The sequence below is a fragment of the Octodon degus genome, unplaced genomic scaffold (assembly GCF_000260255.1).
Source record: "Octodon degus isolate 3935 unplaced genomic scaffold, OctDeg1.0 scaffold00108, whole genome shotgun sequence".
NCBI lineage: Eukaryota > Metazoa > Chordata > Mammalia > Rodentia > Octodontidae > Octodon > Octodon degus.
Genome location: NW_004524684.1, coordinates 1,144,950 through 1,169,344, shown reverse-complemented (window position 1 = coordinate 1,169,344; position 24,395 = coordinate 1,144,950). Strand labels below are relative to the sequence as shown.

The 24,395-nt window shown below is 43.4% G+C and overlaps 1 protein-coding gene across 3 annotated transcripts in view; it reads left to right on the top strand.

Annotated features, from left to right (window-relative positions):
* The window catches only part of Fam185a (family with sequence similarity 185 member A), a 56,027-nt gene that overhangs the window by 10,084 nt on the left and 21,548 nt on the right, over window positions 1–24,395 (top strand). For all 3 annotated transcript variants that reach the window (XM_023724309.1, XM_004639267.2, XM_023724308.1), the window contains 4 exons: window positions 1,393–1,531; window positions 11,679–11,720; window positions 18,471–18,566; window positions 22,021–22,155. In XM_023724309.1, the coding sequence (XP_023580077.1) occupies window positions 1,393–1,531; window positions 11,679–11,720; window positions 18,471–18,566; window positions 22,021–22,155 (412 nt within the window). The remainder of the gene's footprint in view (window positions 1–1,392; window positions 1,532–11,678; window positions 11,721–18,470; window positions 18,567–22,020; window positions 22,156–24,395) is intronic.

The window sequence follows — 24,395 nt, the reverse complement described above, 5'->3', positions numbered from 1 at the left end:
CTAATTATTCCTGTTAACCCATAATTGGCTTAAATGAAACTAGTAGTTAAGAAGCACATATGTGTATGTTAAACACTTCATGACTGTTTATTGAAAAGAAAACCACTATAGTTTAAATCCAAAAGGGAAAGAAATTCTAACTTAGACCCTCTGGGTACTTTTCTTACTTTCAAATGCACTTTTATTTGTCCTCTAATATTTTACTTTTCTTGAAACCCAAATCTTATTTGACAACAGTATAAATTCTTAAATTTTAAAAGACTCATTAGGGGCGATGACAGCTGATGTCAGTGTGTTAAAAACAGTGATGCTTTTTCTTTAAACACCTCAGGGCACTGCTTGAAGGTGTCTCTAGGCAAAACCATGTCAACAATTTTATGTTAATACTTAAATTTGTTTGAAGTACCATAGTGATGATTTGGATTCCTTACCTAGACTTCGTTACAATGTGAGCAGTATTTGAGACATACACACAGACTGACTTGTCTTAGGGGAATTTAAGGATAAATATGAAATTCCTTCTAGTTTGTTCACTAGAGAGGCAGTGCTTTACTGAAGGTAAAGTGGGAACACCCTAGAAGTAGCAGCATGTTTACATTAACATAATAAAAGAAAGTCATGATACTTCAGTAGAATCAGATAAAATATGTGCTAATATTCAAAATCCATTTGTTGTTTACTCAAGAGCAACAATAGAACATCTGAAATAGAAAGGGGCCTCCTCAAGCTGATAAAGGTATCTAAAGTGTATATGTAGCAGACATTCTGCTAGATATTACAGAGTCATAAGCTTTCTCTGTAAGAACAACCGTGAGATTAAAAATGACTGCTGTTCTATCTTTAACGCTGTTCATTCAGCATGGACTTGGCGGCCAGAGCCAGGCAAGGAATGCAGACGCGGGGCAAAACAACTAAGGATTGAAAGGGAGGAAATAAATATTCTCTTGTAGATAATGTAATTATGCATGTAGAAGTTTTTTCTTAATAAAAGTAAGTGATATGAATTAGTTTATTGCAGATTCTGGGGGAAGACCATATACAAAAGTCAATTAAGATAACATGAAATTTTAAAAGATAGCTTGTATAATCGCACTTTAAAAGATATCAAGTAATAAATCTAGCAAAAGATAAAGATTCCTAAATAGAAAATATAACACATTATTAAGAGAAATTATAGAAGCCCTGAATAAATCTAGCACATGTAGTGGGTCTGTTTCACAAGCTATGGAAATGCATGTTTTCATGTGTAATTAGATCTGGGTGACCAGGAGCACACAGTGATTCAGTGGTAGGTAGTAGCTGGCATGGTGCCCACTGATTCCACAGTTGCCACTGTAGCTTCTTTCTGGTCATTACTTTGGAATGAACTGATTAGAGTCTTTCTCCTGCTAGTCTGTAACCATCGATAAACTTCAGGGAAGTCGTGTTCACATAGCTACCGAAGATGGTTTGCTGGAAGCCAAGTACCTGTATACGGAGTCATCGCTTCTGTCTTCTGCAGCTGGGGATATTATGTTAGGAAGTGTGCATGGTAAGTGAAAAGGACCTAGTACCTTCAGACTTTCCGCGTAGCATAAATTTTAAGAGGTGACTGCAGTTGAAGGACCAGGAAACTGGTATTTTAAATAATGAATTGCAGACTTTCCATGTAAGTGGCTAAAATATGAACATAAAAATGACTCATAAACTAATTTTATTTTGACAAGAAATCATTTATGCTGGGGTATATGAAGCTAGTAGTCATTCTGATTTTTTTGATGCATATCCTTAGGAAGTGAGAAAACGTATCTGGGAGATGAGATAAAAGCACTCCAAAAGGTGGGTTTTGAGTAGTTGCTCTTATGTAGTAGTTGCTCCTGGGAAAGCAAAAGGTTGAGTTAATGAAGTATTTCTGTGGAGTCCAGTTATAGCAACTCAGTGATACTAGTTTTGGTTTAAATGCTTATACGTGCATTTGCACTGGCTCCGGGGCCTCTTGGCACCCATTATTTTCAGGGTTTTCTTTTTTCTTATGCTGCTTGTGATTTCCAAAATATGCATCTGCAGACAAGCGGTATTGTGCAGTTTGTAGAAAAAGGGAGGACGTAGTGGTGCGGTGCTGTGGGAAAGCCTCGCTGGTGTTAGGATCACTCAGCCAGGTGCAGAGCAGCTGGGTGGTGGCGCACGTCTGTCATCCCAGCACTAGGAGGCTGAGGCAGGAGGATCACCGAGAGTTCAATGCCAGTTTGGGCTATGTGGTGAATTCAAAGCCAGCCTGAACTACACAGTGAAACAGTCTCAAAAAAAAAAAAAAAATCTCCACAGAGTAGATGATACAAATATGGGTGTGTTTTCTGACATATATTCAGATAGAGTTAAAATCACTTATCCTGGAAAGAATTTTAGTCTGTGCCCATCTGCTAAATACCTCTTGCTGTATCCAGGAAGCACGCATTTGACCCTTTTCCATGTGTGGTCTACTCACTTCATGTCTGTAGTGAAGATGAGCGCTGGTATTGGTGTACTTTGGCAACCCCCCGGATTTTACTAGTGAGCACAAATTGTTAGGAGATGTCAGGAAGTGTAATATCTTTGTCACTTTCTCATCACTGGGACAAATTACCCAATGCACAACTTAAGACAGGGAGAGGCTGATTTTGGCTCATGGGCTTTGATGCATGGTGGGCTCCAGAGCCCAAGGGCCCGGCCAGAGGCCAGCAGCGAGCGGAGGGAGCAGCCGGGTAGGGAGGCCGCCCCGGCAGGTGCATCGGGGGACCTGGTCTCCAGCCGGGCCCCACCTCCTGCAGCCCGCTTAGCTCTGATTGCATGTGGAGATGAAGGCACCACACCCGGCCTAGGTGGCTGGCTCAGCGGGACCTGGGGCAGGGCCGCCGCAGCATGTGGGGCCAGGATCGATATTCCTTAGTTTTGGTAAAGCATTTTATTTTATTTTATTTATTTATTTATGGCAGATTTGGGGATTGAACTCAGGCCCTTGCGCTTCTAGGGAAGCGCTTGGTAAAGCCTTTTAGTACTTATGGACCTTTAATGCAAAGTCAAGTATATTTCCTTACATGGTGTGGACCCAAGTCCTCTTTTTGGACCCTTGTCTCTGTTGAGTTTTGCTGAAAGCAGACGTTCTGAGGTGGTCATCGGGCAGGGCATTTACTAAGGAGACCTCTTGGGACCCATGTGGTCCCCACAGAGGGGCGAAGCCAGCTTTACTGTGTCAGCAACCCCGAGGAGGAGATGTGAGGCAGGTGGGCCCTCAGAGTCACCGGAGGAAGCTGGGCTTTTGTGTGCCCAGCGCCTGTGCTTCCACAGCCCCAGGAGGGCGGGTGATTTGGGGCCAAGATGGCTCTTGCACCCTGTATACCAGCAGTGTCCCAGTCGACGCTAGGACAGTGAGCCGCAGGTGCAAAGGGGCCTGGACAGCGGCCCACAGCCGCTGCTACAGTCAGTTATCATTCTTTCAACACAGTGTGGGCCACTCACTGGGGGCCAGATTTGCAGAGTTGCAGACAATGATACCTGTCCTTAAGGAGCATGCAGCCTGGAGAAAGGAGTGGATGTCCTTTCTTGTTTCCTCAGTCACTAGCACCCCGCTGGGACCCCACCCCCGCCTTGTGTCCTTGTGCTGCCACTGTCACCATCCTTCACGCAGCCCACTCGCACTGTTGCCCTCAGCTCCTCTTCTCGCGCAGGTGCTCCAGCGAGCAGGAGTGGGGCCCCGGCAGTTGGGTCAGCCCCAGCTGTGGGGCAATTCCCATGCTGTTGAGCTCTGTTTTGAGCTCTGGCCCGCAGGGATTATGTGAGCAGGGGCCGGAGATGGTGCAGCAGAGCAGGCAGGGCTGCGGCTCCACGTCGTGGTGGGCGACAGCATTAGGTTCTGGCGCATGAAAGGCTGTCCGGATGTGCAGCTTCTGGGGTGGCTGGGAGGCGCTTGTCTCCAAGATCCCCCAAGTGGACCTCTGAATATGTACTTCAGTGACTTCTCTGTTCTCAGAGCTGATGGTTATGCTGTATGACACAGTGAGGTATATTTAAGCAGGCTGGCTTGGAAATTTACCACTTGTTTTATGAGAAAATGTGCTGCTACTTCTAAATGTCTGGCTCACAGAAAACCAACTTGGAGAATATATTCATTGTAAGTCCTGCCCGCTCAGGATTTATTTAGTTTGGCTCTTTTTTTCTTAATCAAGTCCTAAAGTGATTATTATTTCCCAGCTAGAGCTGGAAAAATCCAACATACAGATGTAACAAGCCATTTTGACGTGGATATAATGTCTTTTTTCATCGATTTTCACAAGTATATGAATGTGGAATCCCAGTGCCAGTAACTGGGTGTCTACTGGGAAGCAGCTCTGCCAGGAGAGCCGGAGGCAGCCAGGCCCTTTCACTAGGAGGAAAGCAAGGATTAGAAATACCTAATCAAGAAGAAAAGAAAAAAGAAATGTCTAATCGTTTACTCACAACTGCAGATTAATTATTAAAATAGTTAGGACTTGGTCCTGGTTTCTTTTTTCTTTTTAAAAAATCATTTATTTCTTTGTTTGTTTATTTGGTACAGGGTCTCGCTGCACAGCTGGGACTCCTAGTGACCCTCCTGTCTCAGCCTCTCCAGGGCTGGCATTACAGGTGTGCACCACCACTGTCCCAGCGATTGGGTCCTTGCACTTTCCAGGCAGGTGCTTAGACCGACAGTGTCTCCCCAGCACAGTCCTGGTTTCTGGGCTTTATTGGAGACACTGTCTATCAGCGTTCAGTCACATTTGGGGACACAGCCATGCTGAGCTTCCTGATCGCAACAGGAAATTCCATCCTCTCTTCGGGGGCTGCCTGGCTCTAGATCCCTGCTCCAGCTGTGCTCTACACTGTAGTGTCCTTGTATTTCAGGACCACTTATTACTGCTTTCTGCCTCATGGCATCTGGCACCAAATGCAGATGGTTCATAGAGTGTTTGGCTCAGCTCCACGCTGGCATTCAGGAACCAGACTTTCCCGAAGAGCAGCGCTCTCATTGTAAGTGCGTGGCTTCCACGAAAAGAAGAAAGCATGAAGTCTTTTCCTTGTATTTCACTCATGACCAGACGCCCTGTGTAGGCGCTCAGTGTGCACAGTTTTGATGTTGATTTGCCATCATGCTTGTCCTTGGCTCAGCCCCTTGGAGACATTCAGACACTCCGCTCCTTCCCTTAAGGTGATGGTGTCGCCCTCTTCTTGTGGCTTCTGTGTGAACCAGAGGACCAGGCAAGATGTTTCAGAAACTACAGTGTATGCATCGCCTCAGCCCTAGAATGTCTTCAGGTGGCTTCATAAATGCAGACAGTGCAGCACGTACACAGTGTACTCTAAGGAAGGAGAAAAGTGCGCATGGGTAGTGGCTCTGTAGTCTTTGTTGTGTCTCCTATTTATAATTGCTTTTCCACAAACCTCTCTGCACCCCTTTCCTTCCCTTCCAGTTCCTCCCTCCCTCCTTTCCTTCCTTCATTTCTTTCTCCTTCTCCAGTGCTGGGGATTGACCCCAAGGCCTCCACGTATCTTTTCTTGGGCATCTTACACATGCGGGGTCTTAGCTACTCTTATCTCTGGGTGATTCAAATCTTCATCTCTAGCCGTGACTTCATATGCACAGCTGCCTGGTAGGCGCAGCCATCTGAAATGTTTTCCCTTCTTGTCTGGCCTCCCAGTCTCATCTGTGAGTGCGCTCCTTTAGCTCCACGTGGAGGCTTACTGCCACTGCACCCTGCCACCCACTCTATAATCTGTAAGTCACCCTGAATTCCTCTCCCTTACCTCCCCATCTGATAAGTCAGAAAGTTTGGGCAGCTTTTATCACTCATCTGAGTATTTCTTATTCCTGCCCCATCTTTTTCTTCCTGGTTGCTCCTCTTCTGCCTTACATCCCTGCTCTCCCTTGTCTCAGCTCCTGACCTTCCTGCAGTCCTACCTTCTTCAAGTCCCTCTTCCTCAATAGTTGTTGTAGTTACGAGAACTGCACACTGAACGCACTCTCTTGCCCAGCCCCTGTTGTCATGGTGGCCCCCCTGCCTTCCTTCCTCAGACCCTTGGCTATGTTTGCCAGAAGGACTGCGTCCCTTCTGCTTCCTACACGTGTTCATAACCGACTTAATACCTCCCGGTTCCTGACTTTAGCCTTTGACTAGTGTTAGTGCTGTTTATATTCTGCCTGAAATGCTTTTTCTAGCTTTAAAAAAATCTCGTCTTGTCATAATCTTTGATCACTAGAAAAGCTGAAGCACCCTCACTTTATTCCTGACTTTGCACTGATCCATACATTCTTGCTTGATTCTAACTCAAGAGCAAGGGACATGTTTGTCTCTATTGTGTTCATATTTATCTTGCGGTTTGTAGGTGGCGAGTGCCTTCCTGTCTCCTGCACTAAGAAAAATCAACAAGGGCTGGCCAGATAGCTCAGCAGATTAAAGTGCCTGCTTAGGCAGACGCAGGGGCTGGGGTTCGATCCCCGGCCTACCGTGTTGGCTCTGCCCTTGAGACACTCTGAGACGCTGCATGAGACGGGTGTGGTGGCACAGGCCTATAATCCTAGCACTCGGGAGGCTGAAAAACAGGAAGAATCACTAAAAGTATGATCTGTGTAGTGAAACCCTGTAGACTGTGTACTAAATACATTTTAAAAAAAGAAAATCAACCTTTGCTTTAAGCATACGTGATCGCTGTAGACAGTGAGAACTTGTATGCCCAGGATCACATTTCCTATAGTGAAGAAAAAAATACACCAATGTTTGTATCCTTAAATTGATTGCGGGGGGCCTGCCCCATAGCTGGGGCCTGCTCCAGTTCTTTAAGTGGCTGCTTCAACAAAGCAGTCAGGCTCAGGTTGCTGTGGTTCGATCCCTACAACTCAAGCCAACCAAACCTGCCCTGAAGGCATTTGGAAAAAAAAAAAAAAAAAAAAAAAAAATTGATTGCGTAGTATTTTCCCCTCAAACCATGTTAAATGAAGGGTTGCAAGAAAAGAAACACTGTATTTTCTCCAGTCCTGGGATTTGTGGAAGAGCATGTAGCTCAAGAGCAGCGTGGGCACAAGACCTATTACAGACCCAGGCGGTGGCTTTATGAGGAGGAGCCTGGCTAAGGCCCGCTTCTCTTCAGTAGGTGACTTGTGCGCTATTTTCAGTGGCTGCAGATGAAATGAGTAAAACCAGGATGCAGGACACTTTTGCAAACAATGGCCCATTTTGTTGGTTCCTGCATTTTAAAATGTTCTATCACCACAGAGCATTTGAGGGAGGAGTCCATTTTGTCTGTTCTAATGATTTTAGAATGTTTCTATTTAGGGTGACTTTCTAAATTTTGGTATGAATTTTTGTTCACTGTTTGAGTATTGACAAAAATTTTTGAAATATTATTTATAACTATATTTACTAGTATTCCTTATTTTCATAGTTCTTTTGGTCTCATGTTTTTACTGTTGATAGAGCTGTGACATTTAAGAGGGATGTTGCCTGGAACTATAGGTCCTTTGCTAATATGAGTTAGGCCTCGTTTCTTGCACATCCTACAGATTTGCTTCATAGCTCTCAGAACCATTATTTATTTTGAACCCTCATCACCACTTCATCACAAGCACTAATGATTGGCTTTTTTGCAAAAGATCATGTCTTCATTAAAAATTATAAATTTGACTATATTTACTGAATGCAGTATAAGACAGTAGTTTTCTTTCCTTGTGACCAGGAGCCTGAAGTCACAAGCTAAGTAATATGAAGCTGTATCAATAGTTGCTTATTAGTAGTTAAAAGTAGAAATATCAGAGACTGCTCCATCTTTAAATATACAAGAGGTAGAAGCAGGAAAGAGAACTGGGAATATGGCAGTAGCCACCATCACACAAGGTTTTCTTGTGGTGTTAGCCATCTTACAATTCTTGACCTATTCCTTTAGTGTAGGGAGGTCAGGTGGCCTTCATCTGAGGGTTCTACTACAGACAGGTCTTTATCCACTTTTGGGAACTTTTTCACTTACCAAAAAATAGTGTTTTATACATTGGGCAGTTTGTAAGCTCTCCACGGTTTTTTTTTTTTTGTTTGTTTGTTTGTTTTTTGTATTTTAGGGAAGGGTTTACAGGGTGTCAGCTTCTCACTACTAGATCAGACTCCCTGTGATCTGCCTGTTTACAACCTCCCAAGAGCTGGGATTACAGGTGCACACCACCACACCCAGTCTCAATTGCCGTCTCAGTGTGCCTCAGTGGCAGGGCCAGCAAGGCGGCCTGGGGAGTGAACCCCTGGCCCGTGCACCTGCTTACAGGTGCGTTAATCTACTAAGTTATTTGGCCGGCCCTGCCAGTGTGATTTTCTTCCCCCAGAAAATCTTTCCCTCTCAGTATACTCAGATTTTACTCATGTTTGATAGCTAAGCTCAGATGATGCTTTCTGTGCTTTCTCCCTGCCCACACAGGGTCATCTTCATCTTTCCTCTGGACATTTCTGGCATCTCATTTATGAATGTACAATGACTAGTATTTAATGTGTGCTTCCCCTCAAATACCCTTGAGGTTTTGGATGACCAGTATGTTCCACTGTCCCAAGTATTAGTCTGTTTTCTGTTGCTGTAACAAAACACCTGGGTTAGGGTACTTTATTCGTAAAGACTTTTATTTACCCCAGCCTCGTGGCTGGGGCTTTAAGCATCATGGAACTGATGCTTTGATGAGGGCTACCTGGCTGTGTCACAACATGCAGAGAAGTGGAAAGAGAAAAGGCTAAAAGCAGAGGGGCCCACGTCTGGGGAGGGGTGAGGGTCTTGCTTTACAGTGGTGGTCCCTCTGTACTTTGTACGCTCGTGACCTGCCATCCGCAATGGCTATTTTTTTTTTTTAATGGCTATTTGTTGATAGAGTTCTCCCCAAAACTTCGTCAGCCTCTCATGAATTGGGATCTATTCCAGCAGACAAAGCTACTCCCAAACCCTCCAAAAATACAGGTTTCTTCAGAGGCATGCGGTGCAGCAAGGCAGGCTTCCCAGGAGCGTTGGCCTGAGACCAGCTGCCAGCTACAGCCTTAGTCTTTGCAAAGACCTTGTGTGTAATGGATTGGTACTATGCGATGCACCTCTCTGGGGTCTCAGAAAAGGTTCAGTGGCCTGCAGCCTCAGTTGAGGCCATGTTCTTTCAGTGCCCTGGGTTCAGATTTTGCTTGGAGACCGTCCTTAACTTCAGGGCTGTTGCTGGCTTGAGAGACTGAGTGGCTTTGAAGCCCAGGCTCTTCTTGTGTTAGCAGTCATTCCCTTGATTTTTGCCGCATACTTCCACTCTCTCCCCGATCTACCCTGCCCTCCCCTGCATTCGACCTTATACAACAAGGAAAGCGATCAGCCCGCACCTACAACCCTTGGGCTTTCCTCGGAATACCCTTGTACTGTTCTGCGGTGAGGCACATTTCCTGTTTTGCACATTACTGAAGTGGATAGTGCTGCAAAGCTTCTGCTTCTACTTAACAAGGACTTTCCTTCCTCCAGTTTTAAAAAACATTTCCTCACTCCTTTTGAATCCTCCTGGGAAGCCTGCTGGAGCTCCAGATTTCTCCTGACTGCCTCAGTTCAGGGCAACTTAGGCTTTCTCAAGCATGCTCTTCAAAATCTCTCCAGCCTCGGCCCTGCCAACCTCTGAAGCTAACCCACTTCTTAGGATGTTTATCAAGGCAGCACACCATTCCAGGTATCAGCATGTGTCCTAGCTATTGTCATTCTTTCCCAGGTCGTCCAGAGCATAGCAGTGACAAGCACAAATACTGTCTCAGTGAGTCGATGAAGAATCTGGGTGGAGCTCGGCAGGGCAAGGCTGTCATCAGGCAGCAGCCAGGGCTGGGGGCTCTTACGAATGTCCAACCAGGGGTGAATCTGCTTCCCTGCAGCGTACACTCGTGTGGCTGTTGGCAGGAGTCCTTTCTGAGCCGCGTGGCCTGACGCTCCTGCCGGAGGGGCCTCTTCCATGGTGCAGCTGGCAGCGTCGCAGCTGGCTTCAGTAACAACAGGACAGGACTAGCAAGGCAGGAGCCCAAGTGTTTTGGAAGTGATACCCCATCACTTTGTTTCGATTGTCTTTGCTAAAAGCAAGTCACTGAGGCCCAGCCTACGTCTGACGAAATAAGGGAATACCGGAGCCTGAGGGCCAGGAAGCAGTTTCACTGGACGCCATCTTGGAAACTGCATGCTGTTTGGCTACAATCCATGTGTGATGGGGATTAAAAATTGGACAAGACCACAGAACACACCAATGAAATAGTATTTGCTTAACACATTTAACAAGATCTTTTCAGCCTTTTACTGAGACTTGAAAATCATTTTACAAGCTTCTGCATACAAGCCATATTTTGATTCCTACATAAATGTACCTTTTGTTCACAAAGTCACATAAAATGTGTCCAGTGTGTGTTAGGCCCGCAGGAAGAGGTTTTCAGCCAGGCTCATCTGACTATTCGTGTGGATCAAATGCCTCGTTTGCTTTCTTCTAGATTGTTTGTTTGTTTATTTATTTATTTATTTATTTTATATTTTAGTACAGGGTCTACAAGGTTTTCTACACAGATTGCACTCATAGTGATTCTCCTGTTTTCAGCCTCCCAAGACCTGGGATTACAGGCACGCACCACCACACCCAGTCTCAATCACTATCTCAGGGTGCCCTGGGGGTGGGGCTGGCATGGCATGCCCAAGTTTCAAACCCCGGCCACTGCGTCTGCCTAAGCAGGTGCTTTAATCCTCTGAGCTATTTGGTTAGCCCTTCTTCTACATATTGATACATATCAGCATTTACAAAATATATAAAATGAGATTGAGGTTATCCTGAATTAATGTGAAACCATTCTTCTTTTGCATGTAGTTTTGAAATTATGTGGGTAGTATTCCTGCTCACGTATTTGCTTAAATAACTGTGAGTGCTGCTTTGAGGAGTGCTTATGTGCACACAACGTACAGGGGAGGACGGTGCTGCTCTCTGGGTGTTACTGTGAGGGGCTGGGAGGGTGAGTGTCGTGTGCTGTCCTTGCCTGGAAATACATTTCACCAAAAGGCTATGATTTATTTTTTTTATTTTTTATTTTTTTGCAGAACTTGAGATTGAACTCAAGCCCTTGCGCTTGCCAGGCAACACTTGTTCTACTGAGCCATTTCCCCGGCCCCTGTTTTTGTTCTTTTAGTTACACCTCCATGGACTCATTATTTTTACCCTAGACTACTTCAGCTCTTGGACCAGAAACTGTGTTACTCTACCAAACAGACAGGGCAACTGGCCTGAGAAATAAAAGTAATTATTTTTTCCAGTCACATTTTAGTGTTACTTGGCTCAAAACTTGCCTTTGTTCTGATAAATACATGAATGTTTAGGCTGAAAGTCTGTATGTAGTAAATAGTTTTGTGTAGGCTTTGGAGGTATCATTATTTTTCCTTTATGTTTGCCAAGAAGTATGCTGGTTGGTTTTGTACTTACCCTAAAAGCTTAAGCAAAAGAGTTTGCAGAGATGCCAGAAGCCAGGTAATGTCAGAACTGCAACCAAATCTCCGGCTGGACTTGTGTCACTCACAAAACTGTCCCCCCAAAAGTAATAGCATTAATAAACAACATTGTAGATGTCAGTGTAGGATTCTGTGTAGCAGTTCCTTTCTCGGTGATCCCTTATGCATTAAATTATCTTTCCTTTTTCTCTCTTTTACAGGTGATATAATACTACAAAGTGAGACGGGGAACATCACAGTAGGTATGCAAGATGCTAGTGGGTAGATTTTGGCCACTTCTTACAGTGGCTCTGTTTGTCCTGTTTATGTCAAAGTCTCCTGCTCAGTTGATGAGGCTGACAGGATCCTGATACACAAGTCTAATACAGTGAGGTCACATGGTGAGTACGGACTGGCCTGGTGTCAGGAAATGTAACAAATTCCTTGAATTCATTTTTTTTTTTTTTTTTTTTCAGTACCAGGGATTGAACTCAAGTGCTTATTCTACTGAGCTAACTCCCCAGCCCCTTGCATTCTTTCAAATGCCTACATCAAGGCTTTGAAAAATAAAAAAAGTAAATCATTTCAGTGCAGGTGTCCCCATATTGTTAATGTCTGAAGACAAATTTGAGTGTGCTAGCAACTGATTAGGCAATGTGTATTTGTTCATGCTTGTTAGAAATTCTGTCAGGTTTCAGGGAATATGTTGTTCAAGAGGCCGTGCTCAGAGGCCTCACCTTCTCTCAGTCCAGGGAAGAAAGACAGTGACGTGGAAATAACAGACGCTAACCTCAGCTCACGATAGGTGCAGGGAAGGCACAGACGAGGGTGAGAGACGCGAGATTGCCTGGGTGCTTCAGTTAGACAGGCGGGAAGGGTCTGGACAGGGGACATGGCACAAGGCCAGAATGATGGTGAAGAGGCTGTCGCACCCTGTGTAGAACCTCCACACAGAGGAAGAGCAAGCGCTGGCCTCCACAGTGGAGTGAGGGCGTCATTTTCAAGTTGTGGAGGGAAAGCTTGTGGGGACAGTGGTGGGAGCTGCTCCTCATAAACATGGCAAGAGAGGGGCTTTGTTCCAAGGGCAGCAGGGTGTAGTATAGCACCCACTTATCATTTGTGTTTTGAAAGGAAAAGCTGTTATTTTATAATAGAAGGGTACTAAAAGGCAGCCCACTGCAAAGCTTAATTTTTTTATCTGCTGTCCTGTTGACGGCCATTTGGGGTGTTTCTAATTTTTGGCACTGGTAAGTAAAGCTTCTATAGACCTTCTCACACATGTCTTGTTATCTTTTGGGGGATATCTATCTGTACGTGGCTAAATATCCAGGGATGGAATTGCTGGGTTGAGGAAATAAGTGTATATTTAGTCTTATGAAATGATAACCCAACAGAGCTTTCCCTGAGGTTCCCTTTCGCAGTCTTCTCGCCAGTGTATGAGAATTTTGCAGCTGCACACCCTCACCCCCATTTCTGATGGTCAGTCTTGTGAGCTACACCCTTTCAGATGTGCATTGATAGCAGCATTCGTCTCGTGTTAACTCGTGTTGCCCTCACGCGTGATGCTGGCCTGCCTGGACTGCTGCGCACATTTCTTGGTCACTAGTCTGTCTTCCTTTGTGAAGTCTTTGTACCTATTATCTCTATATTTTGGTTGAGTCATTTGTATTTCTATCGGGTTGCAGGAATTCTTTGTGTATGCTAAGTGCACATTCCTTGTCAGCTGCTGTCTGTCAGTGTTTTCCCTTTGTCTGTGTTCTTTCTTCCTTTTCTTTCTTTTTCTTTTTCTGTTCCTTTTTTTTTTTTTTTTTTTTTTTTTTTTTTTTTATAGTACTGGTGACAACCCCAAGACACTTTGCCACCAACCTATATTCCCAGCCCTTTTTTAATTTTCATTGTGGAATAAGAGCTAAGTTGCCCAGGTTGACCTTAAAATTGTAATCCGCCTGCTTCAGGCTCCTGAATAGCTGGGACTACAGGCCTGTACCGCCATGCTCAGCTGCCTGTTCCTTTCCTTAGTGGTGGATTTTGATGAGATGATTTTAATTTTGATAAGGTGTAAATTGCGCTTTAGTTTTACAGATTCTAGGAATCTTTTTCTCTGCCTTCCTTCATGAAGACATTCTCCTGTTTTCTTCTAGCAGGTTTAAAATTTTGCTCTTACCTTTGATCCATTTCTAAGTTTTGTTTGAGTTAGGAGTCAAAATGTATTTTTTCACATATGGAGAGCAAGTTGTTACATCACCATTTGTTGGGAAAACTTCCTTTCTCAGAATCTTTTTCTAAAATCAAATGACTATATAACTGTCAATCTATTGTTGATCTTTTGCTCCTGTTCATTGATTTATTGAGCCACAGTATCTTACCAGCTATATCATAGTAACACTCTAAATTAGGTTGTTGAATCTTGCAAATCTGTTCTTTTAATATTGACTTAGATATTGTAGGCCTATGATTTTCAATCGCAAAAAATTCACTGGATGGCACTTTTAGATTTGCACTGAGTCACTGGCTCTCTAGGTCAGTCTGAGAGGACTGAGGCTCAGCCACTCTGAGTCTTCTGTTCATGGAAATAGAATCGCCCCCACTTATTTAGGTCGCCTGTAATTTCTCTCAGCATTGTTTATAACTTTCAGTGGAGAAGACTGGCGCATCATTTGCTAAGTTTATTCATATTTTGGACATTGCCAATAGAATTTTGAAAGTTTTCATTTTCTAGTTGCTGATAATAAGTGAAAATACAACTTAAAAAAAAAAATACAGACCTTATATCTTGGAATTCACTAAGTTTTCTGGTTTCCTGTGACAGAGGTTTTAGATTTTAGAATCCTTTTCTATATAAGCAGTCACTTTTTTTAGGTTGACTTTTTTTATGTATTTAGTTCAGGGTCTACAGGGTCTCACTACATAGATCAGACTCATAGTGATTTAGCTGTTTTCAGCCTCCCCAGTGCTGGGATTACAGATGTGTGCCACCACACCCAGTCTCAGGCGTGATTATAAAAATTAACTCTGTATGCTCTGTGTCATCATCTCAGCTTGCCCCAGGGACAGGGCTCACCACACACTGGGAATCAAACTCAGGTCCTTGTGTCTGCCTCAGCAGGCGCTTTAATCCGCTGAGCTATTTGGTTGGCCCTAAACAGTCACTTTTTATACAATGCAGTACTACTGTATTATAAAGGATACATTTCAGTTACCTATAAGAAAACAGATACAGGGCTGGTGAGATGGCTCAGTGGTCTAAAGCACCTACTTGGAACAAACTTGGCAGAGCACAGGGACCAAGGTTCAATCCCCCAGCACCACATGCCAGCTAGCCCCACCCCCTGGTGGGCTGAGCTGACACACACACACACACACACACCACACTAAATAAATAAATGTTTAAAAAAAAAGAAAAAGAAAACAGATACTCCTGGAGACTATAATTTTGAGTGAGCTGAGTCATATAGACAAGCTTAAATATTGCATGGTTTCTGTTACATGAAAAACCCAAAGCATAAATAAAGAGTAAAATAAAAGATAAATAATAAAAACAAGGAGATAGATCTTTTGCATGTGGAAAGGACCCAAGGTGTGAAAGGACAGGCAGGAAAGGGGTGAGAAAAGAATGCAAGGTGTTAGTGCCTGCCTGCTCCGCCCACCGACCGAATCAGGATGGACTGCACACATGCACTGAGAGGGACTCAAAACGAATTCTGCCTCATCAGGCCTGTGTGTCCCAGACATAAGGCGTGGCCCCTGTTCTTCCAGTAGCATGACTTTGAGAGAGTGTGAATCAGGCTGCAGAAATCAACAGCTCTTTTGTGTTGCCCATTCTATTTTGAAACTTGAGGCAAAATTATAAAAATTAACTCTATATGTGTGGATTTTGAGGATTCTTTCTTTTTTTGTATTTTAGGGAAGGGGCTACAGGGTATTCAGGGTCTCACTACTAGATCAGATTTATAGTGATGCACCTGTCTACAGCCTCCCAAGAGCTGGGATTACAGGTGTGCACCACCACGCCCCGTCTAAGGATTCTTTCTTTATCTAAAGGAAAAGAGCAAAACTTGGAACGATAACCACTGACGCATTGTTCCTTTTCTTCTCTTAACCACACACATTACAGATGTCTGGGTTTGGGATGTATGTAGTGTTGGGCTGGACAGTGACCTCAGTATTTCCCTTTTGTAGCTATCATTTGTCTGGAAAATGCAGTGGTTTCTGCCAGACTACCAAGACGTCTACCCCGAATTGTCACGACATGATTCTGTGTGGGAGGCTGCCCATTGCCACCCATGTCCGGACTAACAATGTCTCTGTCCTTGCATATTTCTCTTGAGGCTGTCTCCAAGGGCTATAGAATTGGTCTGCTCTGTGAATCTCCAAAAACTGAAAATCTGTGCAGAACACCTTCATTTTAATTTTGATAATTAATTTTGGTTCTGATAACTTGTATTACAGAAAGCAAGAAAAGTTAGAGTTTATTTTGCTGCGTAGCCTTTAAATATCACTTCTGGCTTCTGTTTTCAAACATATCTTGAGTCTTAATTTTCTTTTAACAGCCTCCAGTCATTATCAGAACTTAAGACTTGCAAAATATAAATTAAATATAAAATACAATTTCTTTGCAGCTTAAAGTGGAATTTAGCTGATATTTATTTCCCAGAAGGGTGGGTGGTGAGAGTATTTATGAGCCGCACAAAATCTTATTATCCTCTCCCCCCGGAGATGATAAGAAAAACCAAACTAATGTATCACATATTTTACTTTGCTTAACCAAGGGTAATATACACATTATACAGTCCACTTTTTTTTTTTTAAACTGCATAGATGCTTTTACTTGGCTTCTTTTCAGGTGCTGGACAAAGTTGGCATCTAAACAACAAAATGCCCACTTTTTCCAGCTCCTTTATGTCATATGTCTAAGAGCTTCATTCTCAACACGGTGGCTGCATTTGGCACTGAAAACTATATCAAATGGGACCTTCTTGGTAGATAGGAAATAGATTATTGTAAATGTTCTTGGTGCTAGATTTTGAACACTTTATTCTAAAGTCTTATCTTTGGAGTGACTTCAATGTTTCTGAAGAAAAGTGCTGGCTCGACAAAGATCTTATTTCTCTGTTGTGTAAAAGCTATCACTTTTGGTGTAGTTGTCACCACACCCTGTGCTTCACCTCCTCTGTGAAGCACAAGGCTCCCGATAAGCTGCACTTGTAGAGCTAGAGGTGTGAGCCTCACTGGGTGTGCACAGCCTCGCCTCCATCTTACTGCGGCCCTCCAAAAAGATTTACACGGGTTTCTCTGAGGGGAACAGCTTTGGCCTTTTCAGGACAGAGGATGAAATATTAAGTGGAAGGTTCAGTTGCCTTGGGAGAAAAGGAAGGAGGAGAAGCCACTGAATGCTGACTCCGCAGCGACCTCTCACTTCTGACTCTGTCTGTTTCCCCTTGAGTTAAAATTCTGGATGGCTGGAAAATGGGTCACTTAAGTATGCAGGAAAGTTTGCGGGTCAGAGCAGGACTGCCTTAGTTGTCAGGGCTACCTTATTTCTCAGCCTGACTTAAAGACACCGTCCTACTCCCGGCAAGGAAATTGGAAAGAAATTAGATAAAAACGAGCTCCTCTCTTCCCATTATTCTCCCTTCCTTCCTCTCTCTCACCCTGGGAAGCTCCACAGCCCTTCTGTGGAGGCATCTTACCAACCTGACAATGAACAGAATGCCCCAGTGGTGCTCCATGGTCTTGGCTGGCGAGGGTCCATGACCCGCATCCTGTCCTACCAATTAGGCTTTAGAGTTAATCTTTTTTTTTTTTTTTTTGGAAATCCAGCTCTTTCTTTTTGTTTTTTTCTCCATAATTTTATTGAGAAACAAATAGCAATGAGACAGATTCAAACCAAATTGGTAGCAGTTTCAATAATTAACACATTGCATACATTCTTCCTAGTGGTTAATTGTTGTACAAGATGCAGACATGATATCCTGTTTACAAACACTATTAGAACAAATCCCTCTATTCCTTGAATTAAGAAAATGTAACTATATATCTATCCTAACCACTTTGAATACACAGATACAAAATGGACATTCATCTGTATCCCCTTTTCTTGGTTAGTTCCGTTATTTGAATATTATAGGTGTGTTAACTCAGCAAAATATTCTAAAAGAGTCTAGTAGCCCATAATAGTATTGGGTCTTCCACTTCACTGGCAATGTCAGAAATTGTTGACCTGAGTCCCCTACAGCTCTCCATAACAGCATGGCTTTACTTCTTATACTTCGTTTTTATACTTTTCTGCTGGATGGTTAAAACCAAGATAAAGCAAGACCTATGCAACAAGAGTTGTAGCTTTTGGGTCTGAGAAGGTCAGTGAAATCCCCTCAGGATTTATCCTGAGATCCTGTACCTCAGATTGTAGAACCTTTGTCAGTGTCAGCCATGTGAATGAGTCACGGCCATTGTTTGGCCATAGAGTTAATCTTTAGTGGTAAATTATTCAGACTACCTTGATGATGAAGATTTTCTTTTCTTTCTTTCTTTCTTTTTTTTTATTTTTTTATTTTAGGGAAGGGTCTACAGGGTGTTTAGGGTCTCACTACTAGATGGTACTCCTAGTTATCCACCTGTTTACAGTCTCCCAAGAGCTTGGATTATAGGTGTGTGCCACCACACCTAGTCTCAATTGCCATCTCAGCATGCCCAGGGGGCAGGGCTGGCACATTAGGCCCCAGGATCAAACCTCCCCCAACCCCCTGGCCCCTGCGCCTGCTTGCAGGCACTTTAATTTGCTGAGCTATTTGGCCGGCCCTAAGATTTTCTTCTTATGTGTCTTGGTGTAGAGGTCTACATTTCTGCTACTTTACATCTTAATGAAAATGATGCCATTATTATAAGAAAAGTATGGAACCTTGCAAGATTCTTACCTGTGTATTCTAATGTCAAAGCAGAACCTTTTATTTCACATTTATAATAACACTTATTCAAGTAAGAATAATTTACTTATATTTTTTTCTTCCTCCTAGATTCATCTGCAGGGTGTCTAAAAGCCTCAACGCATCAGGGTGCCATAGATGTTTATGTCAGCCAGCTGGGGAACGTGGAGTTGAAGTCTGACAAAGGTTAGCCATCTGGAATAGTGCATTTTGACCTGTGGTACAGGGAGGGTTGTGTGGAACACTGCGGAAAGATGGTCAGATTACGTATTGAGCGAGTAGCTTCAAGACACTGCCTCCTGTTGGAACCTGACCTAAAGGTGGCCTCGCAGCTCCCAGGTCAGGAGCCTGACACTTTTGGGCCAGATGGCCATGAAGACTATCTTTCTCTTCATATTGCAAACAAAATTTTTGTGTTATTTGGACTGTTATTGTAGATTGTTCGATGCCATTGTGTAGGTCTTTTCAGTGCAGTCATGTCTGAAATGGAATACTCTGGAGGGAAAATGGTCCCATCGCTGGCACTTGGAGCTTTCTTGCCAGCCTCAAGAGGACCTCTCTGGCCTTGCAGGGTAATAGTTTTGGAATATTTTACAAAATAAAAGGAAGATAGGTGATTGTTGGCTTTGTCTCTTAAAGTGTCAAGGTTGATGAGGTGCCTCTCTACGTAATTTAATTCCTCATCCAAGTAACTTGTTCTCAGGCCTTTCATTAAAAACAATGTGCTTTGTTATTGGTCTGAAAGCTAACTCTGAGTCTATGTGGGCCTGTATGTGTACACGTGTGTGGCCGTGGTGACATGGGCAGGTCAGCCTGGCCAGAGGAGCTGCAGTGGCTTGGTGCAGGAAGTTAAGAACTATAGCTCTGTATTAAAATTTTTTTAAAAATGAAGTCTTAAAGCTCTTGAATATTAACCAGGACAGGGATATATGTAGAAGGCACATCTTTCCTTACAGAGCTGGGATGACCCTGTTATTAACAAGTTCTCACCCATGTTCACGAAGTAGCTGTTAATCCATCCTGGCTTGCTTGTCATTGTGTCAAACTACAAAACATAGAGGCCTAAAACCAAAGTTATTGCTGCCATATATATGTCACGATAGGATATTATCATGTCCTCACTGAACAAAGAGCTTTAATAATACTGTCAGGGTAAATTGTAAATGCCATACAAAGCATATCATTGCACTGTCTTATGAAGACCCCCAGGAGGAAAACATTAACTAGTAACAGTGAAAAGGTTTTGAATAAGCAGCTCTTATATACAAGTTACTTCCTTTGTTGTATTGTGGGCAAAAAAATGAAACACTTTAAAAATTTTAAAAGTTAATACTCATCTGTTTAAAATATTTTTGCCCACTACTTATAACACTGTTCAGTGACCCTTGAAAGAACATCTGACGTTGTGAAGTTTGATTAGTGTTACACTCCCGTATTCTCTCCTCCTGGGACGACGTTACTGGCAGCTGCTAGGTGACAGGAAGCAGGCTTCTGCCTTGGCTCCCATTTCTGAGCCCTCAGTAGGCTTGGGAGCAGTAACCTGGGAGATCAATGGAAGGTTATTTAGGCTTCTGCTGCTTGATGGTTGGAGACTTCTGGGATCTGTCCTAGTCCTGCTGCTGCCTTGCTGCAGGACCGGGAGCCAGTCACTGGAGTCTTAGGTCCTCAGCATTTTGCCCCATGGGGGAAAAGGTTACAGCACTTGATTTCTTCCTTGCAGAATGCATATGGCAAGTTTATTCATTTAGAAAAGCTGTGTGGGGGGCTAGGAGCCAGCTCAGAGTATCAACTTTTCCACTGACCATGTTGTCCTGGGGAAATTCACTAAGTCTCGTATTAGTAGGCCTACAGTAAGTGGTGCTGGTACTTTGCTTTTGAGTTCTTAAGAGGGCTCAAGGGTTTTTGTTTTTGTATTTAGGACAGGGTCTACAGGGTGTCACTACACAGATCGGACTCATAGTGATCTTCCTGTTTTCAGCTTCCCAAATGCTGGGATTCCAGGCACGCACCACTATACCCAGTCTCATTCACCTTCTCAGTGTGCCCCGGGGGCAGGGCTGGCACAGCAGGCCCAGGGATCGAACTCGCAGCCCCTGTGTCTGCCTAAGCAGGTGCTTGAACCCACTGAGCTATTTGGCCAGCCCATGAGAGCTCTGTTGATGTCAGTAACCATGCAGCAGCTCAAGCAGCTGAGAACAGGTTCATGACATAACAAGGACATCCCCCTCCCCCCCGGAACTGGGGATTGAACTCAGGCCCTTGCGCTTGCCAGGGAAGCACTTATTCTACTGAGCCATCTCCCCGGCCCTAACAAGGACATTTCTTTCTTTAAAAAATAGTTCAAGAGGAGACACTAGGAGGCTTTCAGGGCCTGAGAAGTCTTCATTCACAGCAGAGCCAGTCCTGCATGGTAGTGGTGGCTTGGGTTTTTTAAGATGTGGAGGAAGATAAATATAGAGCTTTTAATCACAGCTTAACATTTTAAAAAATCTCACAAATTTAAGGTCGTGTTATTCATTTATTTATATATATTTTTTGTATTTTAGAGAAGGGTCTACAGGGTGTTCAGGGTATCACTACTAGGTTGGACTCGTAATGATCTGCCTGTTTATAGCCTCCCAAGAGCTGGGATTACAGGCGTGTGCCACCACTCCCAGTCTCAATTGCCATCTCAGTGCACCCCGAGGGCAGGGCTGGCATAGCAGGCCCAGGGATTGAACCCCCGGCCCCTGTGCCTGCTTGCAGGTATTTTAATCCGCTGAGCTATTTGGCCAGTCCTAAAATCGTGTTATTCATGTAAGAACAGAAAAAAGTATATATATAAAATTAAGTCTTATCAAAAAGTTTTCTTTTAAATCCTTATTTTCTACTTTTAAATGCATTCTGATGGGAAAACACATATCTTCTATTTATCCTGAAATTTTCCATGGTTGTTTTGATTTTTCCTAAAGCACTTATATCTGTTGCTAGGACTCTTCTACAAGTGTTTACATTTGAACCCTAGGAAGCAGTCTGGTTTTGAATAAATTGGATAGGTGAAAAGCTTCTTCTTTACATTTTCTGAGGAATAAATTTTATTAGTCTTACCCCAAATTTTTGGCTTTAGTCGGGAAGGCTGAGAAGATATAAAACTATTTGAGGCAATTGAAGCTGTGCTGAGCAGATTAAAAGGACAACTGTGACCCGTAAATAGATGCATTCTAGCAGGAATCTACAATATTCACATGGATGTCACCCTGCCTCTCCTTATCTGCAGAGCTGAGGTTAATGCTTCGTGGCAGGGGATCATACTATGACCCCGTAAAATTGATATGGAGATTAGGTAAGTGGCTGGCACTTAGTAAATGTTGAAGTAGGCCACGGACATAGGAAACTACTCCCCTTCCTGGTATGCATGAGAAGGGTAAGGATGTGCCAGGAGGACAGTTTACAGTGTCCTCTGGCCCCGTACTTTCAAGTTACCTCGGTGCCTTCAGAGGAGGAGACTGGCCTCCTGGAGTCAGGGAAAGGTGCTGCTGTCTCAACTATGCCGAGGAGTGAAAACCGTGGGCCAGGAGCCTAATACCCTTCTGATCAAATTTGACGCTGGCTCTGGTGTTTGAGTTCATTGCACTAATAAACTCTTCTGTGCTGGCTACAGGCTCTGTGACGGTGAAGGTGCCAGCCTCTCTTCAAGCATCCTTACAGCTGTCAGGAAAGGAGGTTGACGTGAGCCCAGAAGTCCGCATCCAGGACATGGCCAGAGTGCACCAAGGGGATGGTGTGACAGTGACTGGTGAGGAGGTCGCGCTGTGCCCTGTGACGTGTAGCTGCCTCAGAAAGGGAACTGTGCCAGAGTCAAGTGCACTTCCGGTCATTTCATTTTCTTCCATTGTTGCTTTCTGGGATCGGACGGTATTCTTTCCATTTTCTTCTCAGTAACATAATGCAGATACTTTGTTTGAAAAGACTTCCTTAAATTATTTAGGAACACTCATTATTTCTGCCTTTGGATAATTTAAAACATTTTCTGTAACAGCTTCTTTCTAATTCTTGGCCTTAAAAATCATCTGAATACAGAGAATGCAAGATTTAAAGCCAACCTCGCATGAGTAAGTAGGAAGCTGGAGATACACATTGTAACCTTGCTCTTTTCATACAGCAGTTTCAGTCCCACAAATGTGTATATAATTTTTGTACATTCTTCGCTGCATGCAGTGGCATTGATTGCTGATGCTGGTCTTTACAAGTGTTTATTGTTTTAATACTTAACAAAAATACATGTTGGGAAATTTTTCCTTTAAATTCTATCAGAATGGTATCAAGAAGGACTTTGAAATTAGCCCTGTAAGCCAAGTGTGGTGGCACACGCCTATAATGCCAGCACTTGGGAGGCTGAGGCAGGAGGATTGCCAGCCTGGGCTACAGATCAGCCTCGGCTACAAAGTAAGTTCAAGGACAGCCTGAATTATAAAGCAAAACTCTGTCTCAAAGAGACAATCAATGAATCAGTCAATCAATAAATCCATCTATCCTTCCATGTATAAGTAAAATGTGGCCAGCTTACCTGAGAGACACTGACTAGAAAAGGCTGTGTGTATTGTGTGTGTGTGCACGTAAATGAGTTTATAAGGTCAACTTTCAGTTTTAAATGTTTACATGATGTGAAAGTTAAGAAAACAATCTATTAAAAATCACAGGCCACAGGATATAAAATCAATGTTAAGAAACTATTGCTTGTCTGCCCACTAATAATGAGCTAGCTGAAAAAGAAATCAGGAAAATAATGCTTTTCACAGTAGTTAAAAAAAAAAATACCTATCAATCAGACCAAGAAAATGAAAAGCCTCTACACTGGAAATTTGAGAACACTGAAGAAAGAAATTCAGATAGGAAGACTGCCGTGTTCACGGGTCAGTGAAGTTTAACATCGTGGAAGTGGCCACGTTACCAAAAGAAATCTGCATGTTCAGTACAATTCTTATCAAAATTCCAATGATATTATTCACAGAACTAGAAAAAAAATCCTAAAACTCATATAGAAAGACAAAAGTCCCAGAATAGCCAAAACAATCCTAAGCAAACAGCAGTAAGGCCAGAGATATCACAATACCCCATTTTAAATATACTACAGAACCACAGTACAAAAACAGCACAGTACCGGCCCCAAATTAGGCACTAGAACAGGAAGTAGGAAGAGAGCACAGAAAGAAATCCCCACTACAGCCATCTGGTTCTTGACAAAGGAGCCAAAAATACGGTGGAGAAAAGGCAGCCTCTTTAACAAATGGTGCTGGGAAACTGTCCATGTCTAGAAAACTGAAACTAGATCCCTACATTCTACCCTGTACAAAAACCAATTTTAAATAGATCACAGGCTGGGGAGATAGCTCAGTGGTCTAAGCACCTGCCTGGCAAGCACAAGGCTCTGGGTTTGATCCCCAGTACCGCATGCCATGCTGGCCCCGCCTGGGCCCACTGGGCCAGCCACCAAAGCCAGGCACGGTGGTGCACGCCTGTAATCCCAGCCCTGGAGAGCCTGGAACAGGAGGATCACTACAAGTCCAAGCTATGTAGTGAGACTCTGTACCAAATACATAAATTAAAACTAAGACACAACAAAACAAAAATAAATGGATCAAAGAGCTAGGTATGTAACAGTGGAAAATTTGAAATTGCTAGATGAATATATGAGGAAACTACGTGAAGCCCTCAGCACAGGCGAAGCCTTCCTGAATAGTCTCCCACAGCACAGAAAATGATAGCAAGAAACACCTGGGTCTGTATCAAATTAAAAAGTTTCTGGACAGCAAAGGAAACAGCTAACAGTGAACAGCCAACAGAATGGAAGAAAAATCTTTTTTTTTTAAGAAAAATCTTTGCCAGCCACTCAGGTTTTTTTTGGTTTTTTTTTTTTTTTTTTTTTTTTTTTTTTTTCCTTTTTTAGGGAAGAGTCTACAGGATGTTCAGAGTCTCGCTACCAGGTCGGACTCGTAGTGATCCGCCTTTTTACAGCCTCCCAAGCGCTGGGATTAC